Raw genomic sequence first — 27,781 nt, 5'->3', positions numbered from 1 at the left:
CCGGCCGCCGGGAACTGCCCAGGGGCGTGTGTCACCTGCCCCGACGACTCGCCCGCCCGGGAGCGCTGCCTGTGGGCGGTGGGCCCGAGCCCGGAGCGCGGCGTCGCTGCCGGGTCCCCGGGGTGGGGCGCTCCCGAGGCCGGGGCCGCTCGCCCCCCGCAGCCGCGGCCATGAGCAAGCTGGGCAAGTTCTTCGGAGCCGGGCGCTCTTCGAAGGGCCGGGCCGCCCCCAGCCCGCAGGAGGCCCTGGCCCGACTTCGGGAGACCGAGGAGATGCTGGGCAAGAAGCAGGAGTACCTGGAGGCTCGCGTGCAGAGGGAGCTCACCCTGGCCAAGAAGCACGGCACGCGGAATCCGCGAGGTAGGCCCGGGGCCGGCGCAGGCGGGACCCCACCCCACCCCACCCCACCCCGCCTGCAAGCCCGGTCCTGGGGGACCCGCCCGGGAGGCCGCACCTCCCCCCGCGGCCTTTCCAGGAGCTGCTGTTGACCCCCCGGCTCAGGAGGCACAACCCTGGAGGGCAGGCTGTTAGGGAGGCCCAGTAAAGAACACGCTTTAAAAAGCTCAGAATTAATACAAAAGACCGATGATGAGCAAAACATCTACATGTAAAAAAAAAAAAGAAAGAAAGAAAGAAAATAAGAATTGGTATTATTTTTAAGATTTTATTTATTCATGATAGAGAGAGAGAGAGAGAGGCAGAGACCCAGGCAGAGGGAGAAGCAGGCCCCACGCAGGAGCCCGATGTGGGACTCGATCCTGGGTCCCCAGGATCACCCCCTGGGCCTAAGGCAGGTGCCAAACCGCTGAGCCACCCAGGGATCCAAGAATTGGTATTATTGATTTTTTTTTTTTTTTTGCCTCTGGCCCTTACGTCGTTCTACAAGGCACTTCTTTTATTTGACTTTTTTTTTAATGTGTTATTTTGTCCATTGTGAATTTTGAACTTTAAAGACGTTGCATTAAAATATTATTTATCTTGATTCCTGACTTTTTTTTTTTTGCCTCCCATCTTAAATTTACTCCTGTCTTGCCTGACCCTAGCCCAGCCCTGCTGACCTCAAATATCAAGTTTTCTGTCGTGTGTTTATATATATTGGATCACACATTTTAACTTGCATAGAAATCTCTAGCGGAGTATATTCTAGTATGTTCTGGTTTTACCTTGCTCCTAAGCCGTTGAAGAGTTTCGTTGGCTGTTCTGCTGTGGAAGTTATTATTTTTAAAAAATAGTCGAGGAACTAAATATTATATTTCCTCTCACTGGTTTTTACCACACGAGGGACTTTGAACCAGTAATGACACTTGGTGCTCCTGTCGCACCTTGAACCCTTTGTTGCTTTACAGAGTTAATTGGTTTCTTCAGCGTACTGCGCTCTTTATAGAGAGTAGGTCTGAACCGCACAGTGACACATATAATAAAACCCAGGGAGAAGTTGAAATGATTTGGTCTTGTAACACCAGAAAGAAAAGTGGTTTTGCAGTGGCGGACTCAGAAATAGGAGCGGCAGTAACAGAACTCAGCCCACCACCTAACCCTGAACTTGCATCCACAAGTCAGGCTTCTTTAGTCATAACAAAGGCTTGGGGAGATTTACTCAGCCCCAAATGATGCTGCCATTGTTTAATGCAGGAAAGGAGTAATGTCTTCTGGAGTTGACCTTGAAAACCCTGCTGCTTCCCATAAAAATGTGCCTGATACATTTGCGTCCACTTAACTACCAACAGTAAAAAGGCCAAGTTTCATTTTTCTCTGCTGCTGCTGGGCTGCTATATCCTGGCCTGTTTTAAATACTGGTTTCTGTTTTTACTTTCTGTCCGAAAACATTTTGGGAAGCGATTTAATGGCAATTTCTAAAGAGATACTATGCCATTATGGCTTGCTAAAAAGTCATTGGCAGGTCTTTTTCTCTGCTCTTCCTCTTCAGTTTTGTTTTGTTTTGTTTTGTTTTTTCCCCTCTTCAGTTTGATAGGCACTCTGAAATTTGCTTGATGTCTGTCAAGGGATGTCTCTGTCTCTCTTTTGGGTCTGTATATCGTTTTATCTACAGTGGTTGCTCAGTAAATACTGGTGTAAAAAAACCTTAAAAATTGAACATCTGCTCCTAGGAAGTGGTGAAAAATGTAGATTTGCTTTCAGAAGACAAAAATGTAAGGTAATCTACATTTTATTGATTTTTTTTTTCCCAGAAATGGTCTCCAACTGGTAATGCATTAAAGTATATTGCAAATGGCTTTATTAAGATCCTCCCACAGAATTAAAGACAACATTAATTAAGAGCATCAATCTAACTTCCTTAAGTCAGGGAAGTTACAGAAGCGTGTATCGTGTGCAAATAACTAATTGGGGTTTGAAAAGGCCACTTACTCTTTATCATTTTTCCTTGGGAACTTCACAGGTTTTAGCCCAGGCCTAGTTCTAACAGTGGTTGTGGGAGCGGAAATAGGCTAGTTAGCATGAGTTCATCTGTACTCTAAACTGTGGAAAGAATTTAATCCCAGACCCACATATTAGACCTGTCAATATCAGCATTTTTCAAATAAATCAGATAATGTCATGCACACATAGTTTCTGTTTTCCATTAGCTACTAAGAAATATTTTCACATACATGGTTTAATCAAGCCCAATATAGTTAGTACAAAATGGGCCTTGTTTATAAAAGGCTGTATTTTACACAGGGCTGTATATTGTGCTATAAGGGCTGTACTTTATAATCTGAGTGACATTATGTACATGCAGTTAAAGTTTTACTTCTAGACATGATCGGTCAGCTAGCTTGCTGCCAAGAATAGGAGGTTGAATGGCCAGTTAACATTGTATCAGAAAGGGCGTTCCCTGCATGGAGCCTGCATCTCCCTCTGTCTCTGCCTCTCTCCCTCTCTGTGTCTCTCATGAATAAATAAATAAAATCATAAAAAAATATATGTTAAAAAAAAAGAAAGAAAAAGAAAAACAAGGGGCAAACTCCTGGCCAATACATATTCTGCGGTAATCTATTTCTCCACAACAACAGAAGCTTTGGCAGCCTTCTGAATGTCAAAACTGGGTTTTATTGGTAAAGCAAGTAACTTTTAAATTAGCATGGTGTTAGAAATGAAATCTCAGTGGTGAAATTATAGATACTCTAAATACGTGGGTTGGCTAAACTAGTCTGGAGACACTTCCTTGCTTCCCATTGTAAGAACAAATGATTAGAATCTACTAGATGTATAACTAATTTAACATTAAAATGGTACTTGAGGCTTGATCGCAGATGAACACTGTGTCTGGTTCTCGGTTCAGGTATATTTTTGACAGAGTGCACCTCGCACGGAGCACAGCACCCTACCAGGGCATGTCACTGCCTTCAGTGAGACTTACTTACTTATTTATGAGAGATACACAGGCAGAGCGAGAAGCAGGCTCCCTGGTGGGGAGCCTGATGTGGGGCTTGATCCCAGGACCTTGAGATCAGGCCCTGAGCTGAAGGCAGATATTCAGTCCCTGAGCCACCCAGGCGTCCCTTCAGTGAGCTTTTCATATGGGGTATATTGGAGCCCCTGAGGGGACATTGAGTCAGGCTTCATTGTTTTGCTTGCCAGTGTATGTTTGTTTATGCAGAATTTAGTCTGAAACTTGTTCTAACCGTATCTCATACTAAATTGTGCAGGCGTCGCTAATTCTTCTCACTTCAACTTCTTTGGTAGTTACCGTAATTTCCCAAAAAGAACCTGAGTGTTCATTACCAAATTGGTTGGGCAACACCCATGGTATTCAGGACCCTGTTGATCTAAAAGATTAACCCTTGGAACAAGATTTATAATTTGGTTAAAAGTTTTGGAAGTTGGGTGGGGGCATGGGGTAACTGGGTGATGGGCATTAAGGAGGGCACTTGTTGGAATGAGCAGTGGGGATTATATGCAGCTGGTGAATCACTAAATTCTACCTCTGAAACTAATAATAACAAATTTCTAGTAGTCCCATTTAAAAAATGAAAAAAAAACATTGGAGGTCAGAAATTCTTTAATGCAGTTTATGTAGAGTACCCCTGCTTTACAACTGGTAATCTGCTTTGTGGAAAAGCAGACTTTTTACAGACTACTTAATTTTTTTCTTTTGAGCACTGTCATCAGGAGCAGTTTTGATTTTTTAATTTTTAAAAAAGATTTTATTTATTTTGTGAGAGACTGTGCAAAGCACAAATGGGGGAGGGGCAGAGGGAGAAGCAGGCTTCCTGTTGAGCAGGGGTCTCTGATGGGGGCTTGATCCCAGGACCCCAGGATCATGCCCTGAGCCAGCAGGTGCTTAACCAACTGAGCCTCTCAGGCCGACCCTGAGAGTCGACCTTGAGAGCAGTTTTCAATCATGGCTGTATATAAAGTCCCCCTGATGCCTGGGTCTCACCCCTTAGATTCTGATATAATTGACTGGGGTGGGGCTCAGGCATCAATATTTTTTTTAAAAGTGCCCCCAGGGGGAGCTTGGGTGGCTCACTCTGTTAAGCGTCTGACTCTTGATTTCCACTCAGGCCAGGATCTTGGGGTCATGGATCCAGCCCCGCCTTGGGGCTCAGTGTGGAGTCAACTTCAGATTCTTTCTCCCCCTCCTTCCTCAGCTGTTCCTCCTGCTTGAGCCTGTGCTCTCTCTCTCTCTCTTTCTCTGTCATCAATCAATCCATCTAAAAAAAAAGGCCCCCACCCGTGATTCTTCCCTGTGGTGGTGGTGGTGGGGGGCTTAAGGATGAGGAGCTTAAATCCATAGTAATGTTAATGAGTTAGGAATATGTGGTCCTTAAGTCTTGGAAGTGCTTCCTAACCTTTTCTCACATCATGGCCTCTATGGCACTGATAATATTTGTGTGCTTTTCTGGGATAACCAGGGACAAGCAGCTTGGGGACTCTTGGTGCCCCAGGGCCTCAGGAGCTGAAGGGATCGGTATCCCAGCGTACCGCAAACCCCTCCTGCCACACTAGATTGGTGGAACACCTTAGTGGTCACTATTCCAACCTCCCTTTTGAGGTCTTTTTAAAAATAATCTCTCTTTTTTTTTTTTTTTTTTTTTAATGATAGTCACAGAGAGAGAGAGAGAGAGAGAGAGAGAGAGAGAGAGGCAGAGACACAGGCGGAGGGAGAAGCAGGCTCCATGCACCGGGAGCCCGACGTGGGATTCGATCCCGGGTCTCCAGGATCGCGCCCTGGGCCAAAGGCAGGCGCCAAACCACTGCGCCACCCAGGGATCCCAATAATCTCTTTTTTATTATTAAAAAATAATCACCAAGAGATGGCCACAGGTTTTGTTTTGCTTAAATATAAGGTCCTGATCCAGTTTTTACACATTTGATAGACAATAACTTAGTGTTGCAGTCAGGAGCCTCGGCTTCAAAGCAGACAACTTTGGGTTCAATTCCTAGCCCCGCCCTGCCACTTAGACGCGGTGTGGCTCTAGACCATTTCCTAGGCCTGCCTAGTTCTCGGTTTCCTCATCTGCGTCATGGCAAGGAGAAGATGAGTCCTCAGAGTTATGAGGATTAATGACATTATTGTATAAAGCCCTTAATTCAGTGCTCTATAAATGTCAGCCCTCGTGATAACAGTATTTTTTTTTTCCCCAGCTGAAATTGGCTTCCTACTAAGTTCCACCTACTGGTCCAAATTTTGTCTTCAGGAATAACATAGAATAAATCTACTCCAGGGGCACCTGGGTGGCTCAGTAGTTGAGTGTCTGCCTTTGGCTCAGGGCATGATCCCGGGGCCCTGGGATCGAGTCCTGCATCAGGCTCTGCACACAGGGAGCCTGCTTCTCCCTCTGCCTGTGTCTCTGCCTCTGTCTCTGTGTCTCTCATGAATAAATAAAATCTTTAAAAAAAGAGGAATAAATCTATTCCATCTGTCCCACGTGAAGGCCTTTCACATACTTGAGGACTGCAGTCATTTTTCTGTGTCCCCTGTTCTGCGGACCTGAACTCCCTCAGTCACCTCTCAGTTACCGCCCTACTGTGCTAAGGTTTGCTTCCCAGGGCCTGGTCTAGTGGGAGGTAAGAGAGACCCCTGGCACACACTTGTGTGCCCCTGAGAGTGATTACCTCTTAAATTTGCACCCTAGGTGCCTCTGTTGCTTACCTTTTCCTAGGCTGAGCAGGAACTTCAAATATGTAATTATGTGGAGAGGGATGGCTCCAGTCTGGGTTATCCACAGGCCTCAGGCCGTGGGCAATGGGCTGATAGGGATGAAAGGTTAAGAATTCGCTCCAAGAAGGAGCGAATTCGGTCACAACCCCTCTTCAGTATCTTTACACATGATTCCAGTGAAACCTGGCAGCTGAGGCCCTTCTGCTCCTCCATCAGGTATCTGATGGGTGAGATCTGAGGGCAGAGTCTTATTTGGAGTAAGAGCTCTCTTTGAAGCCCGGGCTATTTCTTGGCAAGGCCGAATTTGCTTTCAGAGTTGTGACGCAGACTTGATGTTCCTTGGAGTTGGGGTGTGTGCACGCTCCCATTGGCTTAGCCTCATGTACGAACCTCCTTGGTTCCTCTTCAGTTTGCTTTTTATTATGGTTGTCATGGAGCTGAATTCTGCAGTCTCAGACACAGACGACCGGACGGACTTCTGTATAAAAAGAATGCCGTCTGTGTCAGCTGTGTATCAGCTTTGTTGCCCAAGTAGTGAGGGCACAGGCATGCATGGCTCAGGTGACATGAGACTGATGCAGAATGCAGGGCCCTGATGGACGGGAAGTCTCTTGGGAGATATCACTCACTTGGTGACCTCCTTTCTTAAGAGAGTTTCCCAAAACGTGGCCCTCAGGTCACCCCATCAGACTTCCTTGAAGATGTTTGTTAAAATGTACACTCACAAGGACCCCCCTCAACGTTCTAATATAGTAGGTGGAGTATGGGGTCCAGAACTCTGAACTTTGAAGAGATAACTCCGTGATTCCGATGCCCACTACAGCTTGGGAACTGAGGAGGCAGGTAGTATTCCATGAGCTGCTAAACTAGAAACCTCTACTCCATCTTCTACCCTCACCATTCCTGTTGTTGCTTCTTTCCTCCTCTATTAATCAGAGACTCAGAGGAGAAATATCCACCCACCTCCCTTCTGTTTCCTGCTGAAGAAACATTCCTGAAGCTTCTGACGGATGCCCATTAGCTACCCTGTATTAGTTTTCTTGATGGAAGTCCACCTGGTACTGTGACTCCATAGTCCTGAAGAGTCTCAGAGTTCTCCAGAATTCAAGTTAAAACCAAGCATCACGATAAAGTATTCTGCTTGCCTTTGATTATCTGATTTTTTAAAAGATTTTATGTATTTGAGAGAGAGAGAGAAAGCAGGAGCAGGGAGAGGAGCAGAGGGAGAGGGAGAAGCAGACATGGGGCTATATCCAGGGACTCTTTGATGGTGACCTGAGCCAAAGGTAGACGCTTAACCAACTGAGCCATCCAGATGCCTCGATTATCTGATAATTTTGTACTGTACTCCGTGTATTCTAGGGCCAGAGAAAAGAAAAAGTTTTATTCCTGGGGCATTAAGGACCCATATGCGAGTCAGGTCTTGTTCTCCATTCAACTACTTTCTTCTGGAAAACATACATCAATGGAAATGTGACCCTTCTTCAGTTTTCACCTTCAGTTTCTCTGCCCCACCTCAGAAGCTCCCCCTGGGCTTTCACCCCTGGTGGGGAAACCTAAGATATCTGAATGGGCCCTGGGAGCCTACTCACTTAAGCTGGGGTGTTAAAACTTCTCACTTTCCTACTACCTACCTTCCCTCTCTCAGCCCTGGCAGGGATCCTCTAGACTTATACCCTCATTCACCCACTTAGGTACCGGGACCAGCAGAATGCCATGGGCTTGTTATCTCTTTTGTTCTGTTAATACGGTCTCAATTTGCTTGTGCTTTTTCAGATGCAGGTCAGTTGCCTTCTCCCAGTGGATTTGGAAAGAGTGCAAAATCCCAGCCAGATTTACCCTCTCCCCATTTAAATCAATATGTTAGGCTTGCATTCGGTATTTTACATTTATTTCTGTTCACGATCATCTTATTTTCAGTTAAATCTTAAAATTCTAATTTCATTGTCTTATGTATGAGCTATTTCTTTTTTGTTGAACCAGTCACAAATTTTTTAAAGATTTATTTATTTATTTATGAGAGACAGAGAGAGAGAGAGAGAGAATGGCAGAGACACAGGCAGAGGGAGAAGCAGGCTCCATGCACCGGGAGCCTGACGTGGGATTCGATCCTGGGTCTCCAGGATCACACCCTGGGCTGAAGGCGGCGCTAAACCGCTGAGCCACCTGGGCTGCCCGAACCAGTCACAAATTTGATCAACAGGTGTTTTTTTTTTTTTTTTTTTTTCTGTCAAAGTATTTGTTTAAATACATTGAATAAGACAGAACTCAAGGACAGAGCCTCATGGCATGCCTCTAGAGACTTCCTTACAGGATAACCTTTATATTCCAGTAATAACATTTCATCTAAGATTTGAGTAAGGCATCATTACCAATTTGACAGATCAGTGCTCAATGAGTTCAGTTATTCATCTAGCTATGAAGATACCTGATGTACATTTCTAGCCCATATCATCTTACTTCTCCACCTTTTTCTCTTTTCCCTAACAATGCTTCAATATACCTTGTGAGTTATATTCCTGAAACCAAACTATATTCACACACCTCTGATTCCCAAATGCTGATTTATGAACTGAGAGTATATTAGCTTCACCAGATTCACCTGGAGAGCTTTTTTTTTTTTTTTTTTTTTTTTATGATAGTCACACACAGAGAGAGAAAGAGAGAGAGGCAGAGACACAGGCAGAGGGAGAAGCAGGCTCCATGCACTGGGAGCCTGACGTGGGATTCGATCCCGGGTCTCCAGGATCGCGCCCTGGGCCAAAGGCAGGCGCCAAACCGCTGCGCCACCCAGGGATCCCCCTGGAGAGCTTTTTAAAATGCCACACCAGGCAATTCTATCTCAAGAAGTCTAGGGTAAGTTTAGGATTGTGGTACTCAAGCCTTTCTGGTTAATTCTGATGTGCATAATGTGAGAAGGCTGGTTGAGAGGCCTATGGTTTTTTACCTTGAGTCAGTATCTAGTAACCCAAAGAAAACAGGTCAATGAGATTAGTTTGCTATTTTTCATCTTTGTGAGCTCATATTGGCTTCTAGTTATCATTGTCTTCTTTTCTAATTTCTCAGAAACTAGAGTGTAGGTGTCTCTGTTCTAGAAGCATTCTAGAAAAAGTCTGTGGAACAGATTTTTGACAGTTTGCTGATGTGTTGCTACTTCTAGAAGGGTAATTGGTACTATTTCTTATGTAACTAATTGAGGGTTTTTTGGTGTTTTTTTCCCCCGTCATGAATATGGAGCATCATTATACATTTTGGAACAGTTATTATTATTATTCATTTTAAGTTTCACAAAGCTGGATAATAGAGCTTTTTTTTTTTTGCAAAATGCATTATATGAAGAATACAATTTTCCTTGATGTATACTATTTTGTAATTAATTGAATTAGCCACAATAAGGTAGAAAATGTATTGACACCATGAGTATGCAAAAGTCATATGATTTATACAGTTTTGAGAAACGATAGCAGGAGATTATTGTAAGCTTGCCCTCAGATGTACTTAGAATTACTGTGTTCCTCAGTATTTAGAACTACTAATTTCAGATCAGATTTTGTTTTCAAGAAAACAGGACACATACATGATAGTCTAGCCAGTGAGATACAAGGCCATTTCTAAGACTGAGATTTTTTAAGTTTACAGTGCTTTGCTTTGGCAATCAGCTTTGGAAAAGATGAGAATGATTTATGTTGGCATTTATTTTTTGTTATATACTTAAATATATGTGAATCTATTTGTACTTTTGTAAAAAGATTCTTTTTTTTTTTTTTTTTTTTTGTAGAGAGAGAGGGAGTTCGAGCACACAACAGTGGGGTGGGCAGGGAGAGAGAATCCCAAGCAGACTCCCTGCTGAGCATGTAACCCAACACAGGCTTTATCTCAGGACTCTGAGATCATGACCTGAGCCAAAATCAAGAATCTATTGCTCAACTGACTGGGCCACCCAGGCACCCCTCCATTTGTACTTTTAAGGAACAAAATTATCGCAGGTACTTAAAAGATGTAGGTAATATTGAGGATTTATTTTTAAAAATTCCATTCTCAACCTTTTGCCATAGGAAACTGTGACTAGAACTTTAGTACAGACTGGTAATTTTAGTTTTTCCTACTTTTTTTTGACTATCCTTTGATAGAAGTTCAACAAACACAATTGGCTTATAAGCTTACAGAGGAGAAGGAACAAAACAGCAAGAGTCTGGAATAAATATAAAGCAAATAGTAATCTATTTCCCGAATAACTGACTTTCATAATCCAGTGATCTTGATTTCTTACCTCAAATAAGTGGTTCTTAATAGAGAATTGCTTATTGGAAATATTTGGGATTTAGTCCAAAATTTATGCTTTAAAGCAATGAACTCCTAAATCCAAACCAATGAATCTTTGAGCCCACTGCTAAGCCCTTCTCCCAGGTATCTCTCACTTGTGGGTATTTCCAGTGAGAGGATGGGGTTAGCTAAAGCCCGACTGTCATCTGCGCAACCTCTATCAACTCTTCCTCCATCTAGCGACCTAGTGACTTACATGCCAAAAACAAAACCACCCCTCAAAAGCCAGCAACAAGAATGGTGATTTAAAAATTACAGGCAAGGAGAAGTTGATTATTCTCTGTTAAAAGTTGGGAATACTTGCAGCAGAAGCTGAAGTATTTAAAAATTAAAATTTAATGTCAACCATCCAGCTTAAATGAAATACAATGTGTACTTTTACATTTGGCTCACATATAAACTTAGAGGAATAAAATCATGCAGCCAGATATTCGACAAACACTTTTTGACATTTTATTCTCTATTTAAATATGAATTTCTGGTGAATCTTTTTGGTTCTTTCACATAGTCCTATATACTACATATCCATACCTTATTTGCTTTAGAAGTAATATTGGTCAATAGAATAGGCCTTTCTCAGTGAGCAGTGTAAATTCCATGACCATATTTAGTACATGTAGGTGAAAGTCAATATAACCTTGGAGTCAGAACAAAGATATTATCCTAACTCAAAACTTATACTTTGTTAACTGCAGCAGGAAAAAATAAAATCATGTTAAACCAATTTACATGTATTTTAAAGATCACATATATAAGAGCTTTTGGTTTACCTTTTTGTGAGGAGTTTGAAAATTTTTATTATATAAACTATCTTCCTTTGTTGAGTATTGTTCTCCCACTTACACTTGCAAAGTTAAAGAATAATTCATCACCAATTGCAGGGTAAACCTTCTCTTAAAGAAATTCAAATAGAGGGATGCCTGGGTGTCTCAGTGGTTGAGCATCTGCCTTTGGCTCAGAGTATGATCCCAGAGTTCCTGAATCAAATCCCACATCGGGCTCCCTGCAAGGAGCCTGTTTCTCCCTCTGCCAGTGTCTCTGCCTTGTCTCTGTGTCTCTCATGAATAAATAAATAAAATATTTAAAAAAAAAGAAATTCAAATAGAAATTGGATAGGAGCTTGAGGATAGGAGCTATATATTTTTCAAGATTTGTTGATCATAGAATCTCAAGGGAATAATCATGGAATCATAAGACAGTGAGAGTTAAAGGGCACTGTAGGGGTATAGTTTGTTGGTTCTCAGGGGCACCTGCAAGCCACAGTCAAAATAGTAGGAAATGTTGGTGTATCATATGAAAAGGAATCCTTGCTGCAAGTAGAAAAATAGAACTATGTTGTACATATATGTACACACATTTATATACATGTACATATTCATACATGCACATGTATAAACACATGTACATACATGTATATAGCTACATACAACCATGTATATATGTACACATGTGATATGGAATTACATTTATAGGTACATATGTCTACCCTAGAGTTAAGTATAATCACTATTTCTGACTTTTTTTTTTTTTAAGATTTTATTTATTTATTCATGAGAGACCCAGAGAGAGAGAGAGAGAGAGGCAGAGACACAGGCAGAGGGAGAAGCAGGATCCTTGCAGGGAGCTCGACGAGGGACTTGATCCCGAGTCTCTAGGATCATGCCCTGGGCCGAAGGCGGCGCTAAACCGCTGAGCCACCCGGGCTGCCCTGACTTTTTGTTTTTAAAGATTTTATTTATTTATTCATGGGAGGCAGAGAGGGAGGCAGAGACACAGGCAGAGGGAGAAGCAAGCTCCTTCTTGCTTGCGAAATGTTGGGCGAAATGGGAGCCCAATGCGGGACTCGATCCCAGGACCCCAGGATCACGCCCTGGGCCAAAGGCAGACATTAAACCGCTGAGCCACCCAGGTGCCCATATTTCTGACTTTTTCTATTTAATATTTGCTGGTTTCATATTCATCCTATTTTCCTTGCATTTTAGGCAGTAGCAGCCCCATAGAGGTTACCAACGTGTGAGGTTACTAATAATACGGGTAGCAGGTAAAAAACTCATCCATTCAGTTATATATGCTTCCTAGTCAAACATTTAATTGGGTTTTTACAAAGAATATCAAGTACATTTTAATTACTACATTGGTATGTTGTTCCAATAGCAGGTTAATTTGACTTGCGGAGCAATCGACCTCAGAAGCAATTAATTATAAGAAATAAGAATTTCAGTGGATATATAAAAATGAGTCTTAGGCAGGCATTCTTCCTTTTTCGACAGCTCAAGGCTGATAGCACTTTTTGGTCATGACCTTTCGCTCTCAGATTTAATAATCTCTCATGCAACATCCTGGCGGTAAGAACTGCTTCGATCTCCAAAAGTAGCTGTGAGCTTTTCAGAAAAAGGAGAGTAGCATGATTTCTGTTGGAAATGAACTTTAACTTCCTTTGTCCATTTCCTATCTTTCCGGAGATGGGATAGGGTGTTAATTACCTCTTTCTAGTCTTTCATACTTTATCAATCACCATTTCTCTTTTTTTTCCTGCATTTTCAGTCCACCATCACTGGCTTGCTTACAGCAGCAGTCCACTTCCAAATGTCCTTTTCCTTGGGATATCTCTTACTTACTTTCTCCAAACTCTTTCCTTTCTACTGTTTTCTCAGGCATCTGCTTCACCATTGTATAATTCACCACATCGTTGCCATGTTCTGGTCTTCTTTTAGCTTGCTCTTGACCCTTTCTAGGACATTTAATATTGGTGAGACCTCTGAAAATAGGGAGGTTACTTATAAGATCCAGCCAGTGTGGCGAGCTGGTGTGATGTGCTCTGTTTTGGGGTTTATAGTTTCTGGTTTCTCATATATCTCAGCCAGAAACTTCACCTTGTCTTGCAGGAGATTTGCGTTGTGGAGGTGACTCCATCCTGTGACACCTTTTATCATTTGTGTTCTTTCCTATGCTGTGTTTGCTGTTTGTGTATACGTGTAGACTGTCACCCTGGCTTCATCTCCATTGCCTCTGTGACACCATCCCTCGTCCATTCCCTGTGTGTGCCCACCCTACCTTCTACAAGTCTCTTGTTGTTCTGTATGTCTCCTCTGCTGCTTCAATGTAACTTATACCTGTTAGTATCTGTGGTCACAGTTTCTGGAAGATAGTAGGTGCTTAATAAATGCTTGTTCAATGATGAATAAGTGGTTGAACACCCATTGCATATTTGATCCTCTGAGATTATAGCCTTATTTCTTTGTCCCTGCAGTGCCTAACATAATACTGGGGGTGGGGGAGATCTTCAGTGTATACTCATGGAGTGGCTGAAATGAATGGATAAGAATATATATTTTTTCAAACTGAAGATGGCCAGGGAAATTCACGATGGGGTGGTGCTGGGCAAATGAACCTTACAGTTTTCTAGTATGATCCCAGCTGTTTTCAATCTAACCTGTGACTTTAAACATTTTGTTTTTATGTCTGTAGAATGCTTACCATCATGCTTATTCAGATTGTGTTTTTCAAGAACTAAAACAAGGTGCCATAAATAGAAGGTATTATTTAATTAACAAAGTGATTGGTATGTGAGTAAGAACAGGGCTTACCTTAAAGTTTCTCAAATAAAATCACATGATTACGACACTTCCCAGTTAAAAGCAAAGGACAACATGATCAATTATGTGTGACGTATGTACCTGAAGCACTCTGGGATTTCTCCTCCAGGCCCCATCTTTTAGGCCTTTTCTAATGATCATCCATTCCTGGTAGAGGGAAGAGCTGTCATAATGCAGTTTCATATTTCACCAACAGGTTTGTCGATAGTCACTGGATATGATGGTTTCTAAAATATTTTTTTTTGGACCACTAATGGATTAACAATGCACACATTTAGATACTCAGTGTGTGAAAAACAGACTGACCTTTAAAACCAAGATGCCCTTTATATTATAGGAGCAATGAAACTGTAACTTTTTTTCCTGCCATGTATAGTTGTTTTTAATAGGTGACTGAAAGCCTTCCTCCTCTGGCAATGTAGTAGTGGAGTAAAGTTGCTTAAGGTTGGTGGAATTTTGGTTCAAGTGAGTAATTCTTAAGTTTCAGCCCCTATCCTCACTGAGCTGTAGTAAGGGCTCTTCATGCGACTCTTACAGCAGTGTGGACTACTCACTGTTCTTTGAATCCATTGCCGAGGGGACATCATTGTGAAGCTCGGAAGCAAAACCCTTGGCTGTTTCTCCACTGCAAAACAAAACAGTAGATAGCTTTGTTTTAGAAAGAATGTTGCCCAGGTCTCACCAGGTGCTTAAAAGCACAGACAGGAGTTTGAAGATTGAATTGCACCTTCTACCCAGGTTAAATTACATGGGTTTAAAAACATCCTTCTCTCCCAAAACAGGAGCAATGTGAAGTTTGCAGTATTTGTTCCATGTCTTTGAAAATATGCAGCCATTTCTTTCCCAAATTGTTTATTATAAAACAAAATCAATCAAGAGGTGCCTGGGTGGCTCAGTCGGGTAAGCATCTGCTTTCGGCTCAGGTCATGATCCTAGGATCCTGGGATCAAGCCCCATGTGGTCGGGCTCCCTGCTGCAAGGGGAGTCTGCTTCTTCCTCTCCCTCCATTCTTCCCCCTGCTCGTGTTCTCTCTCTCAAATAAATAATTAAAATCTTAAAACAAAAACAAAAACCCCAATCAAAGCCTGTCTTAATTCATGGTGGGCCTGAGGCATCATCCTTTCATGTGAAAACTGGCTCACAAGGAGACTCCTCACATACCCTTCTTGGCTCCTTGGAATGTAAGCCTCTTGTCTTAGTGTTTGGGAGAAGTGTACTGTGCCAGACAGAAGTCACAGGAGGTGTCAGGTGTCCTGGGGCCAGATCCAGCGTTGCGGAAATCACTGGGTTTGCTCACACGAGGTGATTTGGAAAAATGTAAGTCAGATTTTAAATTTAGAAGACTTTGCATGCCAATCTAGGTTTCTTGCTTCTATTAGGCCTCTGGAGGGCTGGGCATGGTAGTTGTGGACTGGAGCCCAGTGGGTGTTGCTTCTGGTAGATCAGGGTTATGCTTTCCTGGTTGCCAGAGTTCTGCTTCTTCCCATTGACTCCTTGATCCTGGGGTCAGGGTCCACTATCCTTTATTATCACTCTTGTACTACTTTTTATTATAGTAGACTAATATTCCTCTGTCTTGTTCTCTCTCACAGGTGAGAAAACAAAGAAGGCCTTTCTCCCTAACCTCTCTCTGCTTCACTTCACTTTCATGACTTGCCTGGCTCCCTCTGAGATTAGGACTCTGGTGTAGGCCAATTCGTAGTTCGTGGTATGGGAATTAAAGTGTAAGTTGAGATCTCACCTCTTAGTGAATTTTCAAATTCCTCCCACACAATTTGAAGGGCAGAAACTGTATGTTAACATAGGCACTTAAAATTGTGTCCAAACCAGAACTCATTATTATTAACAACAGACATTTGCAAGGTTGGGCATTATACCATGCGGCTCCCACCATATGGTGCTGACAGCCCTGTGAAGGAGATAATGATGATGATTATGAAGGTCCTCAGTATTTAGTAATCACTCACTATGTGTCAGGCACCACACTAAATACTTTGCATATGTTATTTCATTTAATCCTCAACCACTGAGTGAGTTATATCCTTATTTTCCAATAACCACCTTATGTAAGGTCACACAGCTATGAATAGATGGAGTCTAGGTTTGGAAGTAGGCAACTTGACTCCAGAATACAATGGTCTGTTGTCATCTGCATATTATTGTTGTTGCTATTATTATTATTGTCCAAGTAGAGAATGTCACTTAAGAGTTAAGGTCACACTCCAAGGTTATCATGCACAGTCATTAATTGGTAGGGGTAGGATTAAAATGTAAATCTAGTAACTCTGAAGTCTCATCCTTTAAATCAAATTGCATTTTTTGAATTTTAGAAAGTAATCTAATATAAATTCTTACTAGGAAACATGGTGTATTTTTAAATAGAGAACATTAAAGTGTTTCTAAAAAGAGGAAAATACTTTTAGGTCAAAGGATACCAGTCAGGCTCCAAGTAAGTATATACACCGAACCAGCCTAACAGGATAGGGAGGAGTCACATTTGTAACATTCCACTTCTGGGTATGTTGGGTGGAGATGTGTATTTGAAGGTTAGCTTCCTAAGGTTTCCTAACTCTAATATTTTCTAGTGTGTTCTAGTATTATGTTCCTGTTATGAGTTATGAAAAAATAGGTAACTTGTTACTCATTAGTCTCTGAAATAAGATATACAATTGCATTAATTAATAAGTGTTATATAAATTGCTATTTTTAATAATATTATCTAGTTGTTAATTGTCTACCTTGCATGGGGACTGTATAAGGTATTTTCCATAAATTATCTCTGATTCTTAAACAATCCTCCAGCATTGTGGGGATTATATCCCCATTTCCAGAACAGCAAACTGAAGCTCAAACAAGGGAAGTGACTTACCCAAGAGTACGTATCTATTAAATCATGGGGGAAGGTACATTCTGGCCTTGAAGTCCATACATTTTCTATTATACCATCCTGTCATTATACTATGTTTACAAAATTATAGGATTTATTTATTTAATATTTATTTCATCTCCTGTAAAGTAGACCAATAATAGTGTCTACTCTTGGAGTTTTTGTGAGAGCTAATGACATAATTCACATAAAGCACTTAGCACCAGTTTGGCATATAACAAATACTTAGTGTTAATTTTTGTTTTGTATTTTATTGGCCATGTGCCAGAAACTGGGCCTGGGACTGGGGAAACAGGAAACTAGGATACCACATTTCTCTTCAAAGGGCTTCTAACTAGTGTAGGCAAGGTGGGGTAGAAGAGGTTTTACAAATAATTATAATACAGTGTAATAAATGCAACAGTACATATGGATCTACAGGTAGAGCCTTAACCCAGAGGGTCAATGGGCCATTCTTTCCGTCTTGAGGAGAAAACCCTGACACAGCTCTGGTCATTCATGTGATGAGCTTCTCTACAGGATGATATTGTGTGATATCATAGAAAGGCCTTCGTGCCAGACAATTTTTAAAAAATTGTTTTAGTTCTTTCCTAAAGGACAGGTTAAACAAGTAAAAGCTCTTTTCTAAATAAAGTGTAAGTGCTAGTCAGCAGGGACTTAAACTGTGATTTTGTACCTGGAGAGGGAAACCAAGCAGAACCTGATAATTCTGGACTTCCACAGTGGGCAGGGAAGGATAGGGAAAGGGATATCCCCAGGGAGATAGAGAGCAGTGTTCCACACCTAAAATAAAGCCTTTCTTTGTTAAGCCTGTCTGCTTGTTCCCTCCCATGGAATAACACAAACGCTTCTTATACACAGCTTTGGGCAGCCTTGCCTTTCAAGAGAGAGACCTCATGGGAAAACATACTTATGTAACTACAAGAACCCCAGTTACTATACTAACTATTCTAGTCTTTCATTTATAAATATGAACTTTCAACACAGACTCAGAAGAATTTCGATGAAAGGTAATTGCAAGAAAGGGTTAAGATAAGCAAAGCAAACAACCAAACTCAAGAGAAGAGACATAATTAAAACAGAATTTAAAATAAATTGAATAATTTATTTTTTAAAGACATAATTTAAAAAATGATTAGAAATAATTAAAAATAAAGGAGCAAAAAATAGAATACATATAGGTGAAGACTAATTAGTAATTCAGAATGTAAACTTAAGGATTTATCCCAGAACATAGAACAAAAAGAGAAATAAATTTATAGATTGAAGGATAGAGCCAAGGAATCCAACATCCATCATATTGGGATTTCAAGAGAGAAAATAGAGAATGGTTTGGATAGGGGTATAATAAGTAAACCAAATCTCTTGGAATTACAAGAATAAATTGACTAAAACAGAGTTTGAAGAGAGACTTCTCTCAGAAATCTGTTGTTGTAATTTATGTGCTTCACTCTGAAACCATAAAGCTATTTGAGTTTTGTCAATTCCATTGAATTATCTTTATATTACCATTCTTCTGCTACTGTTTTCCTGCACTGTCCCTAAATACCCTATCAAAACTCATATTGTATTTTTTTGGGGAGGGAGTGCCAGAGTCAAATGGACCCTGTTAGTTTTGTGATTTTTCAGATAAAGCAGGTAAGGTTATTTTGCTGAAGAGCTAATGGGAGGGTATTTGGATATTTCACTGAAGGCAACACTCTTTTCTCTTACCAAGTGTGTCATATCATCCTTGACTATGACTCAAGCAGTGTTGAGCTTATGGATGCCCATGGTTGGATGTAACCTTGCTGACCATCTCATGATCATTTTATACCAAGACATGAAGCTCATCATCCTTGGTTTTGGTTCCAGCTGCCACTCAGTTTTTACCTTCAAGGAAGTCACATAACTTCCCTGGATCTCAATTAGCTTGTCTTTGAAATAAGGAAATTGGGCTAGAATAGACAATTATTAAGATTTTTTTTGTTCCTTCAGAGTTTTTATTTTTCTACTGCATGATTTTTACTCATATTTTTATCTATTCTATTTCTAAAATCCTATACTGAGAGAAATATTTATGAGATATATTTTATGGAATATAAAAGGTCAGATGGCAGTGTTAGTTTCTCAGCTTTATTTGGCATCCTCGTCATCTATAGGGATCAGCAATGCTGAGTCTATGGTTGGTGTTGAGCAAATGTCTCTTGATCTAGTGGCTTGGTCTTTCTCCTTATAAATGTGGCTTCTCCCTTATTTAGCTGCATTACAGGCACTAAAGAGGAAGAAGAGGTTTGAAAAGCAGCTCGCTCAGATTGATGGCACACTTTCCACCATTGAGTTCCAGAGAGAAGCCCTGGAAAACTCACACACCAACACCGAGGTGTTAAGAAACATGGGCTTTGCGGCGAAAGCGATGAAAGCAGTTCATGAAAACATGTGAGTGACTTTGGTCTCCCTTCAAGTCATTAATTCCCTCAATGTTGAGAAGAGCCTTTGGAACTATATGGTGACTTTGGCAGGAATGGAGTTACCCATTTAAGGTTTTTTGACATGTTGGAATGGAATGCCACCTCAAAGAAAGAATAGAAGTTACAGTAGGAAAAAAAAGACCATGAGAAAAGTTATTCATTTCGCTCTCTGTTTCCCAGTTGCCTCAATATTGTCTCACATTCCACCTGTGAATACGTTCACACTATAGTTTTTTAAATTTTTTTTAAAGATTTTATTTTTTTATTCATGAGACACAGAGAGAGAGAGAGAGGAACAGACACAGGCAGAGGGAGAAGCAGACTCCATGCAGGGAGCCCGATGTGGGATTCGATCCTGGGACTCCAGGATCATGCCCTGGGCCACAGGCAGGCGCTAAACCGTGAGCCACCCAGGGATCCCGGTTTTTTAAATTTTTTTTTAAGATTTATTTATTTATGATAGACATAGAGAGAGAGAGAGAGAGAGAGGCAGAGACACAGGAGGAAGGAGAAGCAGGCTCTATGCCGGGAGCCCGACGTGGGACTCAATCCTGGGACTCCAGGATCATGCCTTGGGCCAAAGGCAGGAGCCAAACCGCTGAGCCACCCAGGGATCCCAATTTTTTTTAATTTTTAAAAAAGATTTTATTTATTTATTTCAGAGAGAGTGAGAGAGAGAGCGTACAAGTGGGGGTGGGGACCAGCAGAGGGAGAGGGAGAAGCAGACTCCCCGCTGAGCAGGGAGCCCCATGTGGGGCTTGATCATAGGACCCTGAGATCCCAACCTAAGCTGAAGTCAGATGCTTAACTGACTAGGCCACCCAGGCACCCCCCGCGCTATAGTTTTTTTTTTTTTTTTTTCTTCGCGCTATAGTTTTTAAAAGGCCTAAATGTCTCAGGGTCCTGGAATCAGGCTCAGCGGGGAGTCTGCTTCTCCCCCTCCTGCTGCTGCTCACCCTCTGCTTGTGCTGTGTGTCAAATAAATCTAAAAAAAACCCCAAAAACTTAAAAATGAAGTTAAAAAAAATTAAAAGGCCTTAATGTCAACATCTGTGAGAATGTTAGAATTATCGAATAATGGTTGTTGTCAAACTTTGATTATCAAACCTGGAAAGCTACAAAAGAGAACACAGATGCCCAGGCTCCTTGGACTCCTTGAAGAAGGGTAGGAATTGGGCCTTTTTGTTTTTAGCACCAAGTTTTCCCCAGGTGATTCTGATATTAACAGGTGTTTGGGAAACGTTGACCTAGAATAATAGCTATGAGCATAGATTTGAGGTCAGGTTTTCTGAGTTATAATCTCTGTTTCATTACCAACTGTCCTTTAGCAAATTACTTTGCCTTTCCCTGTTTCAATTTCCTTAGCTGTAAATTGGAGATAATAATGGTACTTACCTCGTGTAGTGATTGTGAAAGTCAATGAGATACTAGATACAATGCACTTCGCATGGTTTCTGGCGCAAAGTAAGCACTCAGTGTCAATACTCATAGTGGTAGTGAGGCTCCTGATAATTTGCTTTATATTCATCCTGAGAAATCAATGCCCGCGACCTGATCGTTTCCCAAGATTGGGTATGATAGTGAATCTGGGTCAAAGGTGCACAAGAGCGATGAATGCCTGAGGAATAAAGAGAAGTGTCTGTGGATGGGAAAAGTGGATGCAGGGGTCAGTGAAGCCATCGTTGCTGACATTTTCTTGCCTTGATAACTCATTGATAACCAGCTGTCATTTGACAGCTTCAGAAAGATCATTAGAGTCATCATCAGAGTCAAAATTCTCTCGCGTTGCTGTAAGCAGGGTGCTGACTTTATCACAGAATCCTATAAGTGAGGTGCTGACGGTAGCACAGAACCACAGCCTCTCTCTCCAGGTAGCTGAGCAGCCGCGTTCCACTGTATTCCTTTTGAGAAAAATTCAACCTGAGGCCCAAACTCTAGCTGTGCCTTTCTCATACTCCTTTTCATAAATTAAGTTCCTTGTATATTTGTTATAAATATAATTATAATGATTGGAAATAAGAAGTGATAGGAGGATGCTAAAAGAAAACTTTTTTTTTTTTTTAATTTTTTTTTTTTTATTTTTTTTTTTTTTTTATTTTTTTTTTTTTTAATTTTTATTTATTTATGATAGTCACAGAGAGAGAGAGAGAGGCAGAGACACAGGCAGAGGGAGAAGCAGGCTCCATGCACCGGGAGCCCGATGTGGGATTCGATCCTGGGTCTCCAGGATCGCGCCCTGGGCCAAAGGCAGGCGCCAAACCGCTGCGCCACCCAGGGATCCCTTTAATTTTTTTTTTTTTTTTTTTTTTTTTAATTTTTATTTATTTATGATAGGAAAACTTTTTTTTTTAAGAAAACTTTTTTTAATGTAAAAATATTTGGGTTTTCCCATAGTCTGAGAAACTTGCAAAATATTTATTTATTCCACTGGGAATCACAATTTCAGTGTTTAGGTCACTTAAAAATGAGGAAAATTGTCACTCCTCTGGTTCTCAATCAGTTTGCCCTAGTTTCAGAGTTGAAGGAATGATTCAGAGACAGGGTGGTAGCAAAGCAGTCCAGATCCTGGCCTTCAGAACGAACAGCCTAGGTTGATGGTTAGGGTCCAGGTGGGGTGGGGGGCTCAGGTGCTAGAAACTGTCTTCAGAGCAGCTGTCCATCGTGGGCCTGTGGCTACCTGGATTCCTGTGCCAAAGTTCTGATTCTTCTGAGGGCTTCCTAGGGCTCACCCTGTTCTCATTTGTATTCTCTACCTGGCATCAGCAGCTATGGGAAAGCCCTCAGGGAGTCAGCAGCTCAGAGCCATTAGGTGTTCTAGAAAATCTCTGGTTCCAGAGTTCAGCCTCTCTAAAAGACTGCTCTCAGATAGTGGCTGTTTATCTTGGTCATAATGGTCCTTGGGGGTCCATGGCATCATTTCCTGCTGAGTTGATACATAGTGGCATATATTAAATTTTACATATGCCCTACCAGACAAAATCTCAAAATGCATCTACAAATATTGTCATAGTCTCTAGTGACTTCCAAATGTAATGGCTATTTATCAAATATTTAAATTATATGTGCATTTGCAGGATTATTAGTATTCTTGAAATGCAAGTTATTTTTAAAGTTGGTAAATCTTCTCATCAGAGATTTTTGTCATCCTACTGAAATAACTAAGAGTTTACATTAAATTGACTCATTTTTCATACGGGATTATATCTAAATTCATAATTTTAAAGTAAAATTCTAAAATATTTCAAAAACATATTATTGCCCAGGGATCTGAACAAAATAGATGATTTGATGCAAGAGATCACAGAGCAACAGGATATTGCCCAAGAAATCTCAGAAGCCTTTTCTCAACGGGTTGGATTTGGCGATGACTTTGATGAGGTAGGTATCACAGTGTAAAGAATAGAGGATGTGGTTGCTGAAAAGGATAGCTTCCTCCCATATGTATCAGGCAGGTTTTCCTAAATATTTTCTTAAATATCATTAAAGAATAAGTGATATTTGTTAGTGATGCACTTCTCTGAAGGGGGGAAATGAAGTGTTGGGAGCCCTGATTTAAAAGAAAGATTAATATGGTTTAGCAAAAAACCCCTAATTAAGTTTTCAGCTATTAAGGGAAGGCAGTATGTGATTATGTAGAGTTAGTGACTTTTAATGGGTGAAGCCTAAATAGCACCATTACGAGGAATCCAGTGCTCACACATCTGGGCAAAACAAAGCAGATTGTGTCACTCTGCAAGGAACAGACATATCATGCTCTGTAGTTGTTAAATTAGAGGTTAGTGTGCCTCTGTTTATTACTTAGGCTATGAAACAAAATAAATGTAGAGTGGCATTATTAACACATTCCATTTAGATTAATCAGTCCAATAATAGAGACTATAATTACAATGGTGGTGTCTGCACTGTGAATTTCAATTGTTCTACTCAAAGCACACATAAGTAAGACTAGTATATGTTTCAAAATGTTTCCAGCTCTCTGATTAGTATGGGAAAGAATCTGACTTCCTACATCTATGTGATATTAAAAATGCTACATCTACTGAGATGTGGTTCCATGGAAACAGAGAAAATGAGAATTGAGTATCAAGAACTTTTTTTTTAAGATTTTTAAAATTTATTTTTTCATGAGAGACAGAGAGAGAAGAGGCAGAGACCCAGGCAGAGGGAGGAGCAGACTCCCTGCGGGGAGCTTGATATAGGACTCGATCCCAGGATCCCGGGATCACGCCCTGAGCTGAAGGCGGATGCTCAACCACTGAGCCACCCAGGTGTCCCTCAACAACTTTTAAAAGTGCTGCAGACCATCACATGTGAAGTTTAAGAAACAGAACAAATAAAAAAAGACCAAAAAACCTGAGGCTCTTAAATATAGAGAACAAATTGGTGGTTGCCAAGGGGGAGGCGGGTGAGGGGAAAGGTGAATCAAGTGAAGGGAATTAAGACTGCATGTATCATGAGGAGCTCTGAGTAATGTATAGAATTGTTGAATCACCATACCGTGCCCCTGATACTAACATCACACTGTATTTTAATTATACTGGAATTAAAATAGAAAGACATATCTTCCTCCTCCCACTCAAAATGATGTAGACCAGGAGTTAGAAAATTTGGCTGTTAGGCCAAATCCTTCCCATGGTCTCTTTGTACGGTGCCTGAGGCCAAATCCTTCCCATGGTCTCTTTGTACGGTGCCTGAGCTAAGGAGGTTACAGGTTAGTAAGAGCAATAGCAGTAGAAGCCAAGAAGGCTGTGCAACAGAGACTGTATGTGGCCAGCAGGCCTACGATGTTGCTATGTGGCCCTGTACAGAGAATGTTGCCTACCCCCGGTTAGGGTAAGAAGCATCTCATGAGTGCATGACAAAATGGTGGAAGGGCTCTGGGCTCACCAGGACGCCTGGGTTCTGCAATTTGTTGCTCAACTTTGTGTAAGTCTCTTCACTCTTCTGACCCTTAGTTTCCTCATCTATAAAAGGAGAATTAATGGATTGCTAGCTTATCTCTGAAGTTTCTTAAATTCTTTTTTTTTTTTTAGTGTCTTAAATTCAAAAATTATTTTATCAGTGAACAAGTGTTTGATACTCAGTCTGTAAACGATGGAGGAGGTGACTATTCTATCATGTTTGCTTAAGAAGATATCAGTATCTTCTCGGTGCTGTTGAGGACTGTCAAGTGCTATTGGCAATTCCAGGCACACATTCAGTGTAGGATAGTGTGTCCAGCCATTACTGTACTTACTATATTTATCTCTAATTGTTTTGTGAGCAGAAATAGGCATCAGAATATTCTGAAGGCACTGTATTCACATAGCCTGTGGAAAACCAGAAAGCACATATTACACTGACCCTGCTATTTCACGTGGCCTAATGACATACACTTTCATGATTTATTTCCTTTTCTTGAGGTAGATTTAGCAGTGGTCAGATAATCATTAAGCGTGCTGCACATCTGATATAAATTGATTTGATTAAATGTTCTGGTTGGCTTAAGTATATCCTGTCTTGGCCCAAAGTTTTGTTACTCTCCTCTCATTTTAATATAAGATAATGATTTGTTTAGGTACCATTCTCCCACATTCAATAATGAGTTCCTTAAGTGTAGGGACTGTTGATTCACCTTTTGCACCCCCAATACTGGGTTCAATACCTGACCATGCGTGAGCTCTCAATAAATTTGTTCAATGATGAATGAATGAATAAACAAAGAATCTCCTTGGTCGAATAGAAGAGTGTCTTGGGTCATTTCTAATAGTGACAGCCCTAGAGTTCTGATAATGACAAATTTGGTTTTGATTCCCAACCTCTCTCGGGGGGATTGGACTCTACTTGGGTGCTCGTGGAGTCAGTTAGATCTGAACCTCTGTAGTGAGCTCATATCTGACGTAAGGTGACTTGTGCTCTTAAAATCTCAAACTGGTCTTGTCTCTCTGAAGAAGATTAAAACAGACTCTCTGAGACCATAGCTAAAAGAAAGAAGTACAGTGTACTTACCTTGAGTTGAAGTTTTCTTAACCCAACCACACAGCATGATTTTTACTGGTTTTGGTACTTTAACAGAGAAACCATAGTATCTTTGGTTCTTTTTACTTTCTGCACCTCATGGTTTTGCTGTACCTGTTGTTTTATTTTCATAGGCATTAGCCCAGCTGAAAATATGTATTTGCTCCAATTAAAGTTTTACAGATTCTTAATTTGTCACAGTAGAAAAGAAAAGATACATTGGAAACATGACAAGCAAGGTGCAAATTTCCTAGAAACTGTAGAGGTTATATATTCAGCGAGCACAAATTACTCGAATAACTGTTTACTGAAGTATTATAAGATTAACTACAACAAATTTGCACAACCCAAAATATTCATTTTTAATCATTGCTCAGTGTTGCAAGAAGGAGTTAGTCTTTAAAATAAATATTCCATTTCACCGGGTTCTCACATATCAATTGGGTAGCAGATGTTCTTATTATTGTGTTTGAGGAAACCCACTTCTTGAAACGTTAACTCCATAATTCTTTCTTTCTCTTATGTTCAGGATGAGTTGATGGCAGAACTTGAAGAATTGGAACAGGAGGCATTAAATACGAAGATGACAAATATCCGACTTCCAAATGTGCCTTCTTCCTCCCTCCCAGCACAGCCAGATAGATTGCCAGGTGGAACGTCGGGCGTGTCCTCGACTGCACGTCGATCTCGAGCAGGTGTGCTGCCCCTCTCAACCGCCCACGGTCAGATAGTTCCCGAAAACCGCTAGCCCGGCCTATTCCATGTAGCACTTATTTTTTATTTCATAAACATATGCCATTTAATACCTGTATTCAAACCTGTTTTCTGTGCTGCAGGTGTGAAGGCCACCACTTGCTAATTTTTATCTATTTTTACATTTTAGCATCTTCCAAGAGGACAGAAGAAGATGATGATATCAAACAATTGGCAGCTTGGGCTCCTTAAACTAAAATGGAATTCGTCGACACCTGACTTAATGAACTGTACCTAAGACATAAATGTCTTTGCCATATTCAGAAGTTAACAAAGACCCCGTTTTATATTTACGCTGGACGAGTAATTATCTTTTAAGCCTTATAAGCACAAGTCACAAGGAATCGTGTGTAGACATCCAATCAGGGGTGGAAAGGGACTTCCTGGTAGCTTCTGGGAGGATCTCGCCATGCTGATGGGAGGGGGTGTTTGTCTTGTTACAGGCCACTGTATTTCCAGTCCCAGCACCTAGTTGGTGCTCTGTATACATTTGTTGAAGGAGAACGGATTCTATTAACATAGAAAACATATGACAGTTTATAAGCCACGTAAAAGTGATGCTAGAGAAAATAGCGTTCTCTTCGAAGTGAAGAGTTTTCAGTTTTGCTGAGTGTGCCTGTTAGAACCTATCTATCCCACAGTAAGTGTAAATACACTATGTCTCTTGTAGGAGAGACTTCATGTACCAGAAGTCTTATGTGAGTCCATACATAAATAGTTTCACTTGAGTTTTGCAGTTTAAAATCTTAAAGGAGCTTTAATTGACATTTATTATGGCAATTAAGCTTGGAATGGGGCAATGGATGCACTTCCCAAAATGTCTGAGAGCACTAACAGCTTACACTGCTGAGCGAGGATCTCCTGGGTGTAATTTAGCCACTTAGGAAGCCGTGTTAACACTCCCGGGCCATTACGATGCTGTTATGGCTTCAGCGTGCTGAATGTGTGAGCGTTCATTCTTTTCCATTTTGTGCTCTCTTGTACGTATTTACACCTTATGGCATATTCCTTGTAAATATATAAAGAGTTGATTAAAAGTATATCATGAGTAAAATTTCGGCCATCGTTATTTTTAAATGAAAATAAATGACAAAATTATGTATTGTTCCTAATATGTCATGGACCATAAAATGACAAATGTCATTATATAAAGTGTTCTAGTAGTCGCTGCATTTGCTAAGCTACATAATGGAGTGGAAAGGGCACTAAAGCTGGAGGTAAGAGTCCTGGATTCCAGCCCCTGTTGTGCTGCTAACGCAGTATGACCAGCCACGTCATCAACCCGGAACCTTTGCTGCTTCCTTGGGAACTATAAGGGTTGGACTTGATCTCTAATGGGTCCATCCTGCCACAGGCCTTTTGCATATGCTGTTCGTAGCAGTCTTCCCACCATCTACACACAGATACCAAATCTTACTTATTCCTTAAATCTTAGTTAAAATGTTCTTTATTTTGGGAAACTTTTCCTAATTGCACAGATTAAGTCAAGTCTCCCTTTTATATGTGTTTTCACATATAACATATGAAAATATATGTTTTCACAGTACTCTCTCTCTAATCACTTGTCAGGGCTCATATTGGTTGAGTGATTGCTTAATTATTTTTGTCTTCCCTGCTGGGTTGGGAACCAGGAGGGTGTGGACTCCACCTCTTCCAGTTCAAGAGT

The 27,781-nt window shown here is 41.0% G+C and overlaps 1 protein-coding gene across 1 annotated transcript; it reads left to right on the top strand.

The window, feature by feature from the left end:
• Positions 1 to 27,169, top strand: CHMP4C (charged multivesicular body protein 4C). The gene is made up of 5 exons (XM_041769710.1): positions 1 to 360; positions 19,156 to 19,333; positions 22,629 to 22,743; positions 25,892 to 26,057; positions 26,246 to 27,169. Exons 1-5 carry the CDS (start codon positions 171 to 173, stop codon positions 26,305 to 26,307), a joined length of 711 nt encoding a protein of 236 aa, XP_041625644.1. The 5' UTR covers positions 1 to 170; the 3' UTR covers positions 26,308 to 27,169.
• The last annotated feature ends 612 nt before the right edge of the window (positions 27,170 to 27,781 follow it).

The sequence above is a fragment of the Vulpes lagopus genome, chromosome 9, assembly GCF_018345385.1.
Source record: "Vulpes lagopus strain Blue_001 chromosome 9, ASM1834538v1, whole genome shotgun sequence".
NCBI classification, from domain to species: Eukaryota; Metazoa; Chordata; class Mammalia; order Carnivora; family Canidae; genus Vulpes; species Vulpes lagopus.
The sequence above is the reverse complement of the archived record's forward strand: the minus strand, read 5'-3'. Positions and strand labels throughout refer to the sequence as shown.

Bases quoted from the DNA above. Each gene is read 5' to 3' on its own strand.
- CHMP4C (XM_041769710.1), top strand. From the start codon at position 171: ATGAGCAAGCTGGGCAAGTTCTTCGGAGCCGGGCGCTCTTCGAAGGGC. The intron at 361-19,155 runs GTAGGCCCGGGG...TCCCTTATTTAG, and splicing joins CGGCACGCGGAATCCGCGAG to CTGCATTACAGGCACTAAAG. The intron at 22,744-25,891 runs GTAGGTATCACA...TCTTATGTTCAG, and splicing joins TTGGCGATGACTTTGATGAG to GATGAGTTGATGGCAGAACT.